General features: G+C 35.2%; 1 protein-coding gene across 1 annotated transcript; it reads right to left on the bottom strand.

Moving 5' to 3' along the window:
* Positions 1 to 5,370: 5,370 nt before the first annotated feature.
* LOC106137573 (lipase member H-B-like) lies at positions 5,371 to 7,782 on the bottom strand. The gene is made up of 4 exons (XM_013338417.2): positions 7,713 to 7,782; positions 6,994 to 7,143; positions 6,230 to 6,383; positions 5,371 to 6,049 (listed from the first exon to the last, which is right to left on the bottom strand). Exons 1-4 carry the CDS (start codon positions 7,780 to 7,782, stop codon positions 5,371 to 5,373), a joined length of 1,053 nt encoding a protein of 350 aa, XP_013193871.2.
* Positions 7,783 to 16,750: the final 8,968 nt, after the last annotated feature.

Raw genomic sequence — 16,750 nt, 5'->3', positions numbered from 1 at the left:
AATTAAAATAAGGAACCATGTAGGGTAGGAGTCACAAAAATCTGCGTCGACTGCTAGTTGCGCGTCGGGCAACCACGGATCTAAAGTTCACAGAGCGCAATCTGGATGTGGCATAATAGTATCAATGGTATTATAGTAAATTATTTTGCATCTGTTTTTATTAAGATTTTGTGATTAATTTCTATTAAATAATTCGTAATTTTCTATATAATATTATTGTTTATTAATTAACGTTTTTTTTTATTAATTCTACCTGTTGTAGGTTTTTAATGCATTACTTCTAATATGTATTGTTTTAAGAGTTTCTTAAAACTGATTAGTGATTTTGCGTCTTTAATTTCAACAGGTAATTTATTATACATTTTTACACCTTCGAATTCGATATTTTTTTTGCCATAATTAGTCCTTGGAGTGCGAGATATTAAATGATTTGCACTACGAAGTTTCATTTTTTGTAGTCGTCCCTTTTTCTGAAAAGATAATGTCGTATGAATCAGCTTGTTTAAAATTTTATGAATTAGTATACACGTATAATAAGTATATGTTTGTTTAATTGTCATAATTTTTGTCTCCTCATAGATTTTTTTAGATGGCGTACGATATTTGTAATGAAATAAGGATTTTATTAATTTATTTTGAGCAATTTGTAGGATTTCCAAGTTACATTTAGCTGCGGTTCCCCAAATTTCTATCAAATAGTCTATGTGTGGTTTAATTAATGAATTGTAAATAATATATTTTACTTTTCGGGGAAGGCATTTTGCAATATTTCGTACAATACCTGTCAAGGATGTCAGTTTAGTTTTAATTCTGTCTATGTGCTTTTTCCAGTTTAATTGGTGATCGATAACAAGGCCTAGATACTTTTCTTGAAATTTTTGTTTGATTATTTCGTTATTTATCCTAATGTCTGCAATGTCGTTAATTCGTTTATTTTTTGCGGCGAATATGATAAAATTTGTTTTTGTTGCATTAATTGTGAGTAAATTTGAGAAAAACCAGTTGTTAAGTAGATTTAAGTCGTTTTGTGCGTTAGACATAATAGTTTTAATAGAGTGACCAAAGTAAAATAAACTTGTATCATCTGCATATAAGGTGATATCAGCTGTTAGACCTATATGTTGTATATTATTAATATAAATTAGAAATAAGAGCGGACCCAAAATAGAGCCCTGAGGAACGCCAAAGGTAATTGGATTAGCAAAACTTTGATGTGGACCAATTTTAACAATTTGTTTGCGGTTTTGGAAATATGACTTTAAAATCTCATGAGCCTTGCCAGTGATACCGATGTCCAAAAGTTTTTCAAGAAGAATTTTATGAGAAATAGTATCGAATGCTTTTTTAAGGTCAATAAAAACACCAAGTATGATTTGTTTTTCGTCTATCTTGTTTCTTATTTTGGTTACGATATCGATTGATGCGGAAAGGGTATTTGACTTACTCCTAAAACCGTACTGCTTTTTATACAAAATTTGGTTGTCATTGAGATATTTTTCAATTCGATAATAAATTACCTTTTCAAAGATTTTTGAGATCACCGGCAAGACAGAGATAGGACGGTAATTACATGGATTAGTCTTGTCTCCCGATTTATGTATTGGTGTCACTTTAGCTATTTTTAGACTGTCGGGAAAAACTCCCTGTTTTAGACATTTATTTATACAATTTGTTAATGGAGTGACTATAAGTTTCAGTATACATTTTATGGATTTCGTACTGATACCATCAAAACCACAGCTTGTATTAGCATCCAGTTGGTCTACGATCTTAGTGATTTCATCCGTGGTTGCTGGCTCGAAGTAGGACAAACTTGTTAAATCCGCTGCTTTGGGTGTTAGCGATAAGCGGTCTCGGCTTGTCATTAGCGTATTTGGGATTTTACTTGCTAATATAGAGCCAATAGTTGAAAAATAATTATTAAAGCACTCACAAATTTCTTTTTCGTCTGTAATAGTTGTATTTGAATCCGTGACTAGTTTACTTGGGCCAACCGTGTCTTTTATTTTGTTGCATGATAGGTTATTGATCGCCTTCCACATTTTTTTCGGCTTCTTCATATGTTTCTTAAAATAATCAACATAGTAAGTTCTTTTAGTTTTCTGTATTGTATCATAAACTCTTTTTCTATATTCTTTAAATTTTGCTTCTAAATTTTTATTTGTTTTATTATTTTTATAATATTGCCATAATGTGTTCCGCGTATTTATATCATATATTATATCTTTGTTTATCCAATCTTGGCGTGGTAGATTCAATACTTTTGATTTGCTAATTCTGCTCTTTGCTGTGCAGTTTAGTATCATTTGTTCCAGGGTATTATAGTCATGTATATTTGTTCCATCGGTGTTGTTAAGGGAGCGTTCTACCAATTCATATAGTTTGCCATAATCTGTTGTTGTGTAGCTGACTTTGTTAACAGGTGCAGGTTGGTGATTTTCAATTTCTATGTATATTTGTTTATGATCGGACATAGAAGTATCAATAATATTGAAGTTGATATTGGTATCTTTTAAATTGGAGCAGACATGATCCAAAATAGATTTTCTGGATTCTGTCTCTCGGGTACAGTATTTTTTACAAATTTTATTCACAATTTTGAAATCGTTTTCTTTTACTGTATCCTTATATTTTCTAGTTTCTTTGTCATTCACCAGCAAGTCGAAATTGAAATCGCCAAATACAATTGCTCTCTTTTTATTTTGTAGCTGCATAGCGTAAGTTTCAAGAAAACTATCCACCTTTTTCCTATTGGGATTGTACACTGCGCCAATATCAAGACTTTTCTTTTCCAAATGAACCCAGAGATAGTGGACGTCGTCATCAATGCAATGTTCCTCGATAAGGTTATGCTTCAGATCATTATGAACGAAGATTGAGATTCCGCCTCCTTTTCGGTATTGCCTATGGTTACCATAGTGGGTGTAGTTTGGAAGTTGTAACATTTGGTGATCACTTTCATTTTTTATCCAAGTTTCTGATACTACAATAATGTGGGGTTTGATTGAGAAAACAATACATCTAAGTTCGTCAAATTTACCTGCCTTAACGAGACTACAGGCATTCATATAAAGACATTTAAGAGACTTTTAAACCTAACTTCGCTTGCCTGTTGTCTACAGATAAAATACTAAGCCGGTCCAATTTTAACCAATAGCTCTGTCGATAGTTTCCAGAATATTCCTAGAAAGTTACCTACCGCCATGCGATGTTCTAAAAATTGAATTTGACTTTCACATTTACATATAAAATTAGGTGGTATTATTACAATGAAACATTACTTTTGAAAAAGTATAAGAAACAGTCCTATAATTTTTTTCTTTTTTTATTATTTTTATAACGACGGTCAAAAGCTGTACTGATTACAATTTATGACTAAAATACTTATTGAACAAGCCAATTATCTATTCACTATTTGGCGACCCATCCGTCACGAGGCAAGCTAGCATTGCTTAACTTAATATTAGACGGCCTCAGTGGCGCAGCGGTAGTACTCTTGTCTGTGACACCGGCGGTCTCGGGTTCGAATCCCGGCCAGGGCATGATGAGAAAAGAACTTTTTCTGATTGGCCTGAGTCTTGGATGTTTTTCTATATAAGTATTTATTATAAAATATAGTATCGTTGAGTTAGTATCTCGTAACACAAGTCTCGAACTTACTTCGAGGCTAACTCAATCTGGGTAATTTGTCCCGCCCGTATATATTTATACTTATTTATTTATAATATAATTAAACACCTGCACCACAGCGTTGGAGGCACCCCGCGGTCTCTTAAATTACCGAATGTTTTATCGAATATAAATAACTGAACAAATTTCCCAATACACGCGTAGGATGAGTATGTTTCAGGGAAAATTTGATGTGTGTGCCGTGTGGTTCCCGGCACCAATAGAAAAAAGAATAGGACCACTCCATCTGTTTCCCGTGGATGTCGTGAAAGGCGACTAAGGGGTAGGCTTATAAATTTGGGATTCTTCTTTTAAGCGATGGGCTAGCAACCTGTCACTATTTGAATCTCAATTCTATTTTAAAGCCAAATAGCTGAACGTGGCCTATCAGTCTTTACAAGACTGTTGGCTCTGTCTACCCCGCAAGGGTATAGACGTAATTATATGTATGTATGTAAAATTTGATGCAAAAGTACGTTCATAAAAACACGCCTCCAACCTGAAAGGGTAGGCAGAGGCTACGTCTTTCTACTTGCAACAATTACAAGTCATTCGTAACTGTCTTAACGCAAGGTTCATGTTATGTATGTCTAAGAAGAAAATAAATTTGAAGATTTTTTGGTTTGCCATTAAGACTAAAATAAATATGCGAACCAATAGACAATTAAAAATGCCGTAGATCAAAAATTCATAGCAAAAAAAAATATATATTTATTTGTAAATCAAGGAAAAGTACATTTAAAACACCAAGGAAAACGAAAACACGAACCGCCATAACTAAAACTATAGCTGTCTCGCTTTTTATTGTAACGTAAAACGGGACAGCTATAATTTTTCGCTCGATCAAAACGGCGTCTTACGTGTTATGCTACGAGGGTTGCAAAAGTTTTTTTATCTGTGTCGCAAATGTCAACTTTTACCTCCAAAATAACATTTATATGATTAAATATTTAGTATTATCCGACCATGCGCGGTGACCTTTCACGAAATATTATTCCTATCCTTTTTTTAATCATGGTGGAACGTATATCAATATAGTCACCCTACAATGCGGCTTCCAGCAGTTCCAAATTATTATGCTCAAAAATATACTCATTCAATATTTTGATTGAATAACCTTTTTGTAAAAATACTTTCGCATTTCATGTTTTTTTTATTTACGCAAATAAAAAAATATATGTTTGACTTTGTCGGCGCGGTTACAACTTTTACAAGGCAAAAAGTAGTGCTCCTGGCACCAATAGAAAAGAATAGGACTAATAAATCTCACTTCCATAGATGTCGTAAAAGGCAACTAAAGAAAAGGCTTATAAACTTGGGATTCTTCGATTAGGCGATGGGCTAACCGGTCACCGTTGTTATCAGTTTTTTCAAAACTTTTAGCTGTTTACCCTTCAAGTGATTGAGACGTGATAGTATATACGCAAATTTAATACCTACTTTCCCAAACATTTTTTTTTAAACGACATGACTGTAAGACCATTCTTGGTAATTGACTGATAGAAAACGTACAGCAAAAACTACTGGGCGTAGGAAGCTGTAGAATGTATGTCTCTTTATAGGGCCATCAACACCCTTGAAAATAAATATCATTCAAATAATAATTACAAAATAGAAAAATTATAATAATAATTTTTAATTTTAAAAGTCCATCTTTGTTTAAAACTGTGTAACCTATCGGAATATATCTCTTCATTGTAATTAAACTTCTAGCACATCATTGTTATTGATCACTTTAATGCCGAGCAGTGCAAAATCATTGTCCGGTTTCACCGCGTCTTCCGGATTTTCATAGTAATAAGGGAAAACATTTATCGTACCCAAATAATAAATACCAGGGTTAGAAAAATTAGTCTCAGCGCCTAAAAAGTTAGTCTGACTATCTTCTTTGAACTTCCCCAACCTCGCATCTTGGATAGAGTTACACCTAATGCCTATGAACTTTTTTGGATTCTTCAAAGCTTGCCACCAATAAAAAACAGACTTTGCATGGCTACACGCTACACTACAGGGATTAAAAATAAGGTCACCAGGTTGGAATTCTCCTCCATTGATATAAAAATCTACGTGTCCTAGGCGTTCGGCTATACCAAAGCCATCCATATTTGTATGGACGACATCTACTTTTTCTCCATCTGAAGAATCTAATCTAAATTCCGGTGGCACAGACCTAAAGCAAGGTCCAGCTGGATCTAAACCAGTGACTCTTGATGGTTTATTGCCAGTTACCGAATAGAAATGTTTAGCAGCTAAGCCTACTATATGGGCACCAAGGCTTACGCCAACTAGTTCTAAATTATCAGCTTTCATCCCTTGTTTCGATAATTTTATCAGAAATTCACCCATTTCCTTGCCAATTGCTTTCACCAATCGAACTGATCTGAAAAAAATATATAAAAAATTATAATAATTTTGGTTGGCCATCAGCGACTTTAATACAATATTGAGTTAAGAATAATGCTTAGTCTCACACATTACGATAAAAAATGTGAATATAAAACGGTACGCAACTTTAGTAATCTTTCAAACGAGAGAGCTAAGAGATGATTGAAGGACTTACTTCGGGTAAATGAAATGGAGAAAATCGAAGGTATCAGTGATGAAGACGTTGTATCCTTTGCTGAGATATGTAGAAGCAATGACCCGGCTATCCAGCAAACCGGAGGTTTCGAAGTAGCCTACCGCGTAGAGGACTGTTTTCTTGTTCCTTAAATCTAAAAACAACAGGAAGACAAAAATAGAAATTGTGTCACAAAATATTTTTGTTATATAAAGTAACAGGAAAAAGAACAAGGAGTAGTGAAGTGAAAGAAGATTTAGCGACTGGAATAGAAAAGGGAAACTTTGATTTAATCATATTAAGTAAGAAAATATAAGATTATTGTTTACGTAGAAAAGTTGGAACAGGAAAGTCTAGATGATAAATGGATCATCACCAAGCTGGTATGTTCTGATGAAGAAGTAGGTACCCTAAACGGACTAGATTGTGTTATAATACATATTCATTTTATCTTTGTGGCTAATTAAATAAAGAGATAAATGAATCCCTGACTCTCCAGGGAGAACCCAACTGTTCTAAATGCCAAGAAGATAATCAAAGGTAAAGATTCAAGCGAGACCGACGATTCTAGCTCCACTACCATAAAAGGAAAGATCTTCTGCCAGATTTGGTATTACGGCTCAGAGTTTGTATTTATGCTCCAATCCGTGGAAATTTTGCTTGCACGAGTATACGCGCTTTGATTGACTATTGGATAGGATGATTGAATAACAAGCCACAATATTGTAGATTATGCAAAAAACATACAACAACAGCTGTCGTACCTATATTTCTATCATTGGCCACCATTTTGTCAGCCACGGGTATAGGCAGAGCCTTTCTAAAGTAACCACGCGATGTATTCTGGTGTGATATAACTTGAAGTCGCTGTAATGTCTTCGGATTTATAATGGCTTTTTTAAAGACCCCAGGACCTGGAAAGATGTTTCATGCTTAAAATGCTTTCGTAGTTACTTCAAGGGCCGCCTGGTGAGCAGTGTAGATATAATTAGTACCTATTAAGTGATGTGACGTCAATAAGTGATACCTTATATCCAGTGCCGTGTTCGTCCGTGGTTCCCGGCACCAATACAAAAAAGAATAGGACCACTCCATCTCTTTCCCATGGATCTCGTAAAAGGTGACTAAGGGATAGGCTTACAAACTTGGGATTCTTTTTTAGGCGATGGGCTAGCAACCTGTAACTGTTTGAATCTCAATTCTATCATTAAGCCAAATAGCTGAACGTGGCCATTTAGTATTTTCAAGACTGTTGGCTCTGTCTACCCCGCTAGGGATATAGACGTGACAATATGTATGTATGTATGTTATATCCATATTTGAAAATAAATCTATTCTATTCTGTATCAGCTGCTTTTCTTCGCCGTATGGTACCAGCAAAGTAGAATAGCACCACCCCATATCTTCCCGTAAGAGTCGATTAAGGGACACTATAGTCCAAAATCAATAGACACTGCGGGCACTAACCCTGCCTTCTACTCACAATATGGCAATAGCCCCGCAGGTCGTCCTATATCCGGTGGAATGTATGATCCAGCTTTAACAGAACTCATAAGACAGCCAATAACCATAGAAAACATTGTCCACCCCGATATAACAGCCATATTTCTGGAAAAATAAACGATAAATCGATTTCAGACTTAGAACGTGCCGTGTGGTTCACGGCACAAATAAAAAAAGAATAGGACCACTCCGTCTCGTTCCTATGTTGTTAAAGGCGACTAAGGGATAGGCTTATAAACTTGGGATTCTTTTTTTAGGCGACGGGCTAGCAACCTGTCACTATTTGAATCTCAATTCTATCATTAAGCCAAATATCGTCCGCCATTGTACATATTCTTCTAAATCCAATAACTGTTTTGTAATTTGTTATATTTATTTTTATGTGCCGTGTGGTTCCCGGCACCATTGCAAAAAAGAATAGGACCACTCCATCTCTTTCCCACGGATGTCGTAAAAGGCGACTAAGGGATAGGCTTATAAACTTGTGATTCCTCTTTAAGGCGATGGGCTGGCAACCTGTCACTATTTGAATCTCAATTCTATCACTGAGCCGGGCAGCTGAGCGTCTTTTCAAGATTGGTGGCTCTGTCTACCCAGCTAGGGATATAGACGTGATCATATGTATGTATTTTTATGTGCAATAAAGAGTTAACAAACAAACAAACAGACTTACTATACCTCATATACCATAAACCTATTACAAATAACGAGTATAACAAATCACTTTCAAATTCAAACTCACTTAAAATTTCATTCAGTTCCATATGTTGGCATCTTTACTCGTGAACTACTACTAAGTCTGAAAAACATTGTTTTCTTAAATCATCATATTTGTCCATACTATAATTTATGTAATAGTATTATCTATACCTAATAATAAAATTGTAATTGTTGTTTGTCTGTTCAGAGACAAAAATATGTTTAAAGCTTTTGAATGCAAACAGTATTCGAAAAGCTTATGTTTTAGAATCTGTCTGTCTGTATATTTGATGACGTATAAATCTATACTAATAATACTAGCTATGCCCGTGACTTCATCCGCGTGGAATATTTATTTTGGGCATCATTGAAGGCCTCAAGGAGAAATAATTTTCCTCGTTTTTTTCACATTTTCCATTATTTCTTCGCTCTTAATAGTTGCAGCGTGATGATAAATAGCCTAAAGCCTTCCACGATAAATGGTCTATTAAACACAATAATAATTTTTCAATTCGAACCAGTATTTCTGTATGTTGGCTTTGTCTACCCCGCATGGGATATAGACGTGATTATGTATGTATGTTAAAGTTATATTATTCGTATGAAATCCGCGGGCAAAAGCTAGTATCTGAATAATGGCACCAATCAAAAGTAATTTCCGGTAATCGAAAATAATTTCATTCTATCTAATTTTGTATAGGTACAGAAATAAAAAAATTATTTACATCCTGTTCAGCTTTAAAATACATTTTAACCGCCTTAAAAAATTAAGTGGTATTTAGTTTGACTTGTAGGTATGTGTGTCTGCCGGCGATTATCTTGCGTTTCGCTGAACCGATTTCGATGCGGTTCCCAGGAAAGTGGTTGTTACACTTAGGAGAATGTTTTGGAAATTTTACCGACTTTATTAAAGGAGGACATCGATTGGAGTTGGTTCTCTTTTTACAAAAGTTATACCATGTTGCGTCCCTCCCAGAGAACACCCTGGTTAAAAATACCCTGGTCAATATTTGCACAATTTTTTTTTCATTTTTCATTTTTCATTTTTATTTTCATACATACATACATATAGTCACGTTTATATCCTTTGCGGGGTAGACAGAGTCAACAGTCATGAATAGACTGATAGGCCACGCCCAGCTTTTTGGCTTGGTGATAGAATTGAGATTCAAATAGTAACAGGTAGTAAGCCCATCGCCAAAAAAAATTCCAAGTTTATAAGCCTATCACTTAGTCGCCTTTTCCGACATCCATGGGTATGAGAAAGAGTGGTCCTGTTCCTTTTTTTATTGGTGCCGGGAACCACATGGAATACATCTCTTTTCCATGGATATCGTAAAATGCGATTAACGGATAAGTTAATAAAGTTGTGATCCTTATAGGCTATGGGCTAGCAACATGTCACTATTAATATCAATTCCATCTTAAGTAAGCAAGGGATATAGACGTGATCATATGTAGGTATGTAAAATTATATGACCGTAGTACAAAAGTTTATTACTAGATGGCGCTAAATAGTCTAATTGCAACGTCTAAACAAAGGTTCATTTGAGCCAAAACAGTTAATGCGTTTATGATGAAGGTTTGTCCTAATTACAGAACATCAATCATGTTTCCTTTAAAACAGAAATAGGGTCATAAAAGGCTTCGAAATGAAGGCTCAAGACCACGGTGGTCATATTCTTTAGTGCAGGAAACCATATATTTTTACATATTAGAATAGTGCCGTGTGGTTCCCGGCACCAATACCAAAAAGAATAGGACCACTCCATTTCTTTCCCATGGATGTCGTAAAAGGCGACTAAGGGATAGGCTTACATACTTCTGATTCTTTTTTAGGCGATGGGCTAGCAACCTGTCGCCATTTGGATCTCAATTCCATCACTAAGCCGAGCAGCTGAATGCGGCCATTCAGTCTTTTCGGGACTATTGGCTCTGTCTACCCCGTAAAGGATATAGACGTGACTATATAGTCATGTATGTATGTAGAATAGAATTAGATTTATTTTCAAAATTGGATACAAGGTATCAATTTATTGACGTCGCATCACTTAAATCTAATTATACTACTACCGCTTCCAATACATACATGGAGTCACATTTATATCTCTTGCGGGGTAGACAGAGCGAACATTCCTGAACAGACTGACAGGCCACCTTTAGCTGTTTGGCTTTATGTTAAAACTAGAGGCCGCCCGCAACTTCGTCCGCATGGAAACCCTATCAATCCCGCGGGAACTCTGGGATAAAAAGTAGCCTATGTGTTATTCTGGGTCTTCAGCTACCTACATACCAAATTTCATGGTAATCGGTTCAGTAGTTTTTGCGTGAAAGAGTAACAAACATCCATACATCCATACAAACTTTCGCCTTTATAATAGTAGTAGGATTGAGCTTCAAATAGTGACATGTTGCTAGCCCATTTCAAATAGTGATATGTTGAAGCGATTTTGATGACTTACGATCTTGAAAACATCTTGCGGATTTAATACTAGAAGCATTATCTACTAGTCATATAATATATATAACATATAACCATTGTTGTAGTACCTAACATTTCCTATGTATCTACCAAATATCATCAAAATCACACCAACGTTTCGAAATTTATCGCACGTTATAACGTTACAAACATACATACATTCAGTCAGAAAAGTATCGGGAATGGATTATTTATTTATGTTTCCAAATTCAAATTTTTGTTTTTTTTGTTGTTGTTAGATTGGCACAACTGTGTTCCATTTTGGCGCGGAGTTTGAGTTGCATCTGTTGTTTACATTAAATACAGTGCTATTTTTAGTTATATCATATCTAGTGTGTATTGCTAATTTCATAATGGATAAAAACATCGAACAAAGAGTTTGTCTTAAATTTTGCATTGCCAATGGAATATCGTGTTCGGAGTCACTGAAAATGTTACAGAAGGTTTACGGTGAATCGACTTTATCAAAAACTCGTGCTTATGAGTGGTACAAAGCGTTCAAAAGCGGTCGAGATGTGATGGAAGATTTGCCTCGCTCTGGTAGGCCATCAACGCCTGCAACTGAAGTTAACATCGCAAAAGTGAAGGAAATAGTGACTGAAAATCCTCATTCAACTTTGAGAGAGATAGCCACCGAACTTTCTGTATCTCACGAGTCGATCCGTACCATTTTAACTAATAATTTGGGTATGAAACATGTTGCCGCTCGGCTAGTCCCAAAAGACCTGAATTTTTTTCAAAAACTCAATCGCATGAGAGTCGCTGAGGACATGCTAGAACGAGTCAATTCCGACCCAACATTCATGAAACGCATTGTTACTGGTGACGAGACGTAGGTTTACGAGTTTGACATGCAAACTAGTCAACAAGCTTCGGAGTGGCGCCTTCCAACTGAACCGAAACCGAAAAAACCACGCCAAAGTCGTTCAAAAGTCAAAGTTATGTTGACTGTTTTCTTTGACTATCGCGGTGTTGTGCACTCGGAATTCTTGCTGGAAGGTCAAACGGTAAATAAGGAATATTATTTGAGTGTTATGCGGCGTTTAAGAGAGCAAATCCGACGAAAAAGGCCAGATTTGTTGAAAGAAAATTCTTGGATTTTGCACCATGATAATGCACCTTCGCACAAGGCCATCATTGTGAACGAATTTTTAACCAAACACTCAACAAATACCATCAAGCAACCACCATATTCACCAGATATGGCTCCAGCCGACTTTTTTCTTTTTCCTAAACTCAAATTACCACTTCGTGGCACCCGTTTTCAATCGGTAGAAGACATAAAAGAGAATTCGCGGCGAGAACTGACCTCAATTCCGGAAACAGCGTTTAAAAAATGTTTTGATGATTGGATTATTCGTTGGCGTAAGTGTATCGTTTCTAAAGGAGCATATTTTGAAGGTGATAAAATAAATTTGGATGAATAACAAACAGTTTGTGTATTATTGATCTTTTCCTGCTACTTTCTTGACAGAGTAGTACATACAAACAAAAACCTTCTTCGTATAAAGCCTTGACTTGGGTCGTTTATCAACCTTTTACACGAACGTTAATCCTCATGAGAAATCCAATTGACATTTTAAAAAATTACAATCCACATTATAAAAGTAGGTTGCTTTAAAAGAGTTTTATCACGGACTTTATTCGCGCTAAAAGGCATTTTCAGCGACATTATCTATATCAACCATAGATTACAATTAAACGTTAGATACAGCACCCGTAGGTACTCATTTCAATCTTACTTACTTACTTTCTATACTTATCTTACTTAAGTAGCATTCCCATATTAATGATTTTCCCCGTTTTTTTTTTCACATTTTCCATTATTTCTTTGCTCCTTATAGTTGCAGCGTGATGCAAATTTTTTCAAATTTTTTTCAATATGAACCAGTAGTTCCTGAGATAAGCGAGTTCAAACAAACAAACTCTTCAGCTTTATAATATAGAAACATACTTTTTTATTTAGTTACTTTAAACCATTCGACCACCAACGAACTTAGTGTGCTTAGTAAAACAAAAATTACTTATAGGTTCCTGACTAAAAAGAGTAGCGTATCTTCTGTTTATTTTTAATCTGCGCCTCCATTTTCTATTTCAGGTCGAAAGTTGCAGCTCAGCCTATTCTACCTTCCATTACATAACATCATTTGACATTACCACAGTCTCTATTGCTAATCCAAAATGCACTCTGTTAACAAGGAAAAAGGTGGAAAATAGAGTAATTTTCCCGACCATTCGCTAAGTTAACTAGAGTTCAAAATTGGGTATTGTAACTTTTGGTGCACTTTGAGTATTTTTAGGTGAGAAATAGGTTTAAATTTGTAGCTTGAGCGATTTTAAGTACTCATATAATATGAGTACTAAAAATCGCTCAAGCTACAAATATGGTTTCTGCATGATTTAAATGTGTATTATCCTACTTAATATTATAAAAGCGATTATCCATGATCATATTATACAGCGAATTTAACTATATCTGTCTTTTTTCCTGTTTGTTTTTTCACGCCTAAACCACTGAACCGATTTCGATGAAATTTTGTACAGAGATAATGTTGACCTTAAGGAATATTATGTATGTATGTCCTCTTATTTATCCTTGGTTACCCATCCATCCATTTTTCCTTAAGATTTTCTCTCACCATTAGAGTATCGATAAGCAGCCAAACAAATGTACGGAACACAAAATAAAATAAATGACCGCGGTAGGATTCGAACCAGTGCATTACGTTTCTTCACATTTTCACCGTAAGAGTATCGGTTAGCAACCAAACAATTGTACGGAACACAAAATATAATAAACTAGCTGTGCCCGCGACTACGTCCGCGTGGAATAGTAATTTTGGGCATCACTGAAGCTCTCAAGGGCGAATAATTTTCCCCGTTTTTTTTTCACATTTTCCATTATATCTTCGCTCCTAATTGTTGCAGCGTGATGTTTTATAGCCTAAAGCCTTCCTCGATAAATGGTCTATTCAACACAAAAAGAATTTTTCAATTCGAACCAGTAGTTCCTGAGATTAGCACGTTCAAACAAACAAACAAACTCTTCAGCTTTATAATATAAGTACAGATGACCGCGGTAAGATTCGAACCAGTGCTACCCGTTTCATCATATTCTTAAGCCACTCTAACCGTTCGTCCATCGACGCTCAACTTGTAACAAAGACCATACCTTAAAAGTAGTCACGTCGGCGTTAAAACCCGCGTTTGCGAAGTTTTATGTCGCTATCTCCAAAATATATCTTCTAACATATATTGTACTCACATCTTTGTATCTTACGGGGTAGACAGAGCCAACAGTCTTGAAAAGACTGAAAGGCCACGTTCAACTGTCTGGCTTTACGATGGAATTTAAATTAAAATAGTAACAGGTTGCTAGCCCATCGCCTACAAGAGGAATCCCGAAAGAAGTATGCAGAGATCGTGGCAAGTGGAAAGAGGTAGTCTCTGCCTACCCCTCCGGGAAAGAGGCGTGATATTATGTATGTATGTATGTAAGAGGAATCCCAATAATCGCCTACAAGAGGATGTGAGTACAATTATATTTATACTTATCTGATATATAACATTCTCGAGTCACAATGTTCGTTCCCGTACTCCTCCGAAACAGCTTGACCGATTCTCATGAAATTTTGTGTTATTTTTCATACCCCTTAGTGATTAGCGTTGCCCACCCTCAAATTTTTTTTTTTAACTAGAAATTATTTATAAATCTATCTATACTAATAGTATAAAGCTGAAGAGTTTGTTTGTTTGAATGCACTAATCTGAGGAACTACTGGTTCGAATTGAAAAATTCATTTTGTATTGAATAGACAATTTATCGAGGAAGGCTTTATTTAGGCTATACAACATCACGCTGTAACTATTAGGAGCGAAGAAATAATGGAAAATATGAAAAAAACGGGGATAATTATTAATCTTTGGGGGCTTTAATGATGCCCAAAACAACTATTTCACGCGGACGAAGTCGCGGGCACAGCTGGTCATTTATATGGCAAAACAACGTTTGCCGGGACAGCTAGTATGTATGTAAAAACCTAAATGAGCAGATGCCACATTAACTCTTGTTTTATAAAATAAATGATTTACTATTTATTTATTAAAACTTCATTGCACAAATTGGCGGACTTAATGCTAGAAGCATTATCTACCAGTCATCCATTGAGTCTGACAGAGAACTTTATGTGGGGTCTAACTAAATAAATATATTTATATGTACATACATTCTTCATTCATACATAAAATCACGCCTCTTTCCCAAAGGGGTAGGCAGAGACTACCTCTTTCCACTTGCCACGATCTCTGCATATTTCCTTCGCTTTATCCACATTCATAACTCTCTTCATGCAAGCTATTTTTACCTACACAAAATATAAATTAATTATAATAGATATACGTACATAAAAAGTACAATAGATAAACAATATACATAAATAAATAGGTGCAGCGATTACCGAAATGAGTGAAAAGGCTTACCTTTATGTATTAAATACCCTCGCGACTCAAGAGAAACCCGTATACCCGTGATTTGAAACTAGAACGACTTAGGGATGTCCCGGCTTCAGAAATGGAGGGTATTCAAAATTGCACGGAGGGCCATTACTTATAACATTAGCATATTCTGACTATTTCACTACTCAACGTCCTAATGCAGTTTTAATGGCATTAAAAACTATATATTTCAGTACTCTGACTTTAGAATTTGGACTGGTATTTTAAGGAGTTAACTGGGACTGCGGTTTTATTCCGGTCGCTGTATTCTTTTATTTATACTAATATTATAAAGCTGAAGAGTTTGAGAGGGGTAGACAGAGCCTACAGTCTTGAATTGACTATAAGGCCAAGTCTATATCCCTATAGACGAGATTTTATGTATATATGTATGTATTTATGTACTTATTTAAATATTATTTTGATATTTTTACTTCGACGAGGTTCTTTATACTTTGAAAGGTACCCTATGTCCTTTTGCAGACCAAAAATATACGTAAAATTTCAAGAAGATTTATTCAGAAAATAACCCTAGAAGTGGTAACAAACATACAAATAACTAACTTTCGTATTTACAATATTAGTTGTGATGATTATTCTTCTTCTCCATTGTCACTATTATATTATACTAGAGGCCGCCCGTGACTCCGTCCGCATGGAAACCCTATCAATCCTGCGGGAACTCCGGGATAAAAAGTAGCCTATATGTTATATTGGGTCTTCAGCTATCTACATACCAAATTTCATCGTAATCGGTTCAAAAGTTTTTGCGTGAAAGAGCAACAAACATCCATACTGACATCCTGACATACAAACTTTCGCATTTATAATATTAGTAAGATTGCCATGTACTATAATCGAATTCACTTGTACTGACATTTCTAAGTCGGTTAAAAAAATAATTTCAGACGAAAGCTAGAATTTTAAAACGAGTGGTGTTACCATAACCCGTAAATTTTATTCTACTATTTTACCGCAATAGCTTAATAAAATTTCCCAAAAATTAATTAGAAGCAGATTACTTATTAATAGATAAAATGAAAAATAGATCAGATATAAATTAATATGAACACAATATTAACATATCTAACATATCACGAACGACATAATTATTTATATATTTATGTACATCAAGGAAAAATAATTATAATAACAAAACTTAAACTAAAGAGAAATTCAGCACAAGGGAACTACTTACTTAATCACGTCCATATCAGATAGACGTAGACAGAGCCTACTGTCTTAACGTCAGTTAAGCCACGTTCAGCTATTTGGCTTTAAGGTATCCTTTAGTCGCCTTTTACGACATCCATGAGAAAGAGACGGAGTGGTCCTATTCTTTT

This window comes from Amyelois transitella, chromosome 24 (assembly GCF_032362555.1).
Source record: "Amyelois transitella isolate CPQ chromosome 24, ilAmyTran1.1, whole genome shotgun sequence".
Lineage (NCBI taxonomy): Eukaryota > Metazoa > Arthropoda > Insecta > Lepidoptera > Pyralidae > Amyelois > Amyelois transitella.
This window is presented reverse-complemented; position numbering and strand designations above follow the sequence as displayed.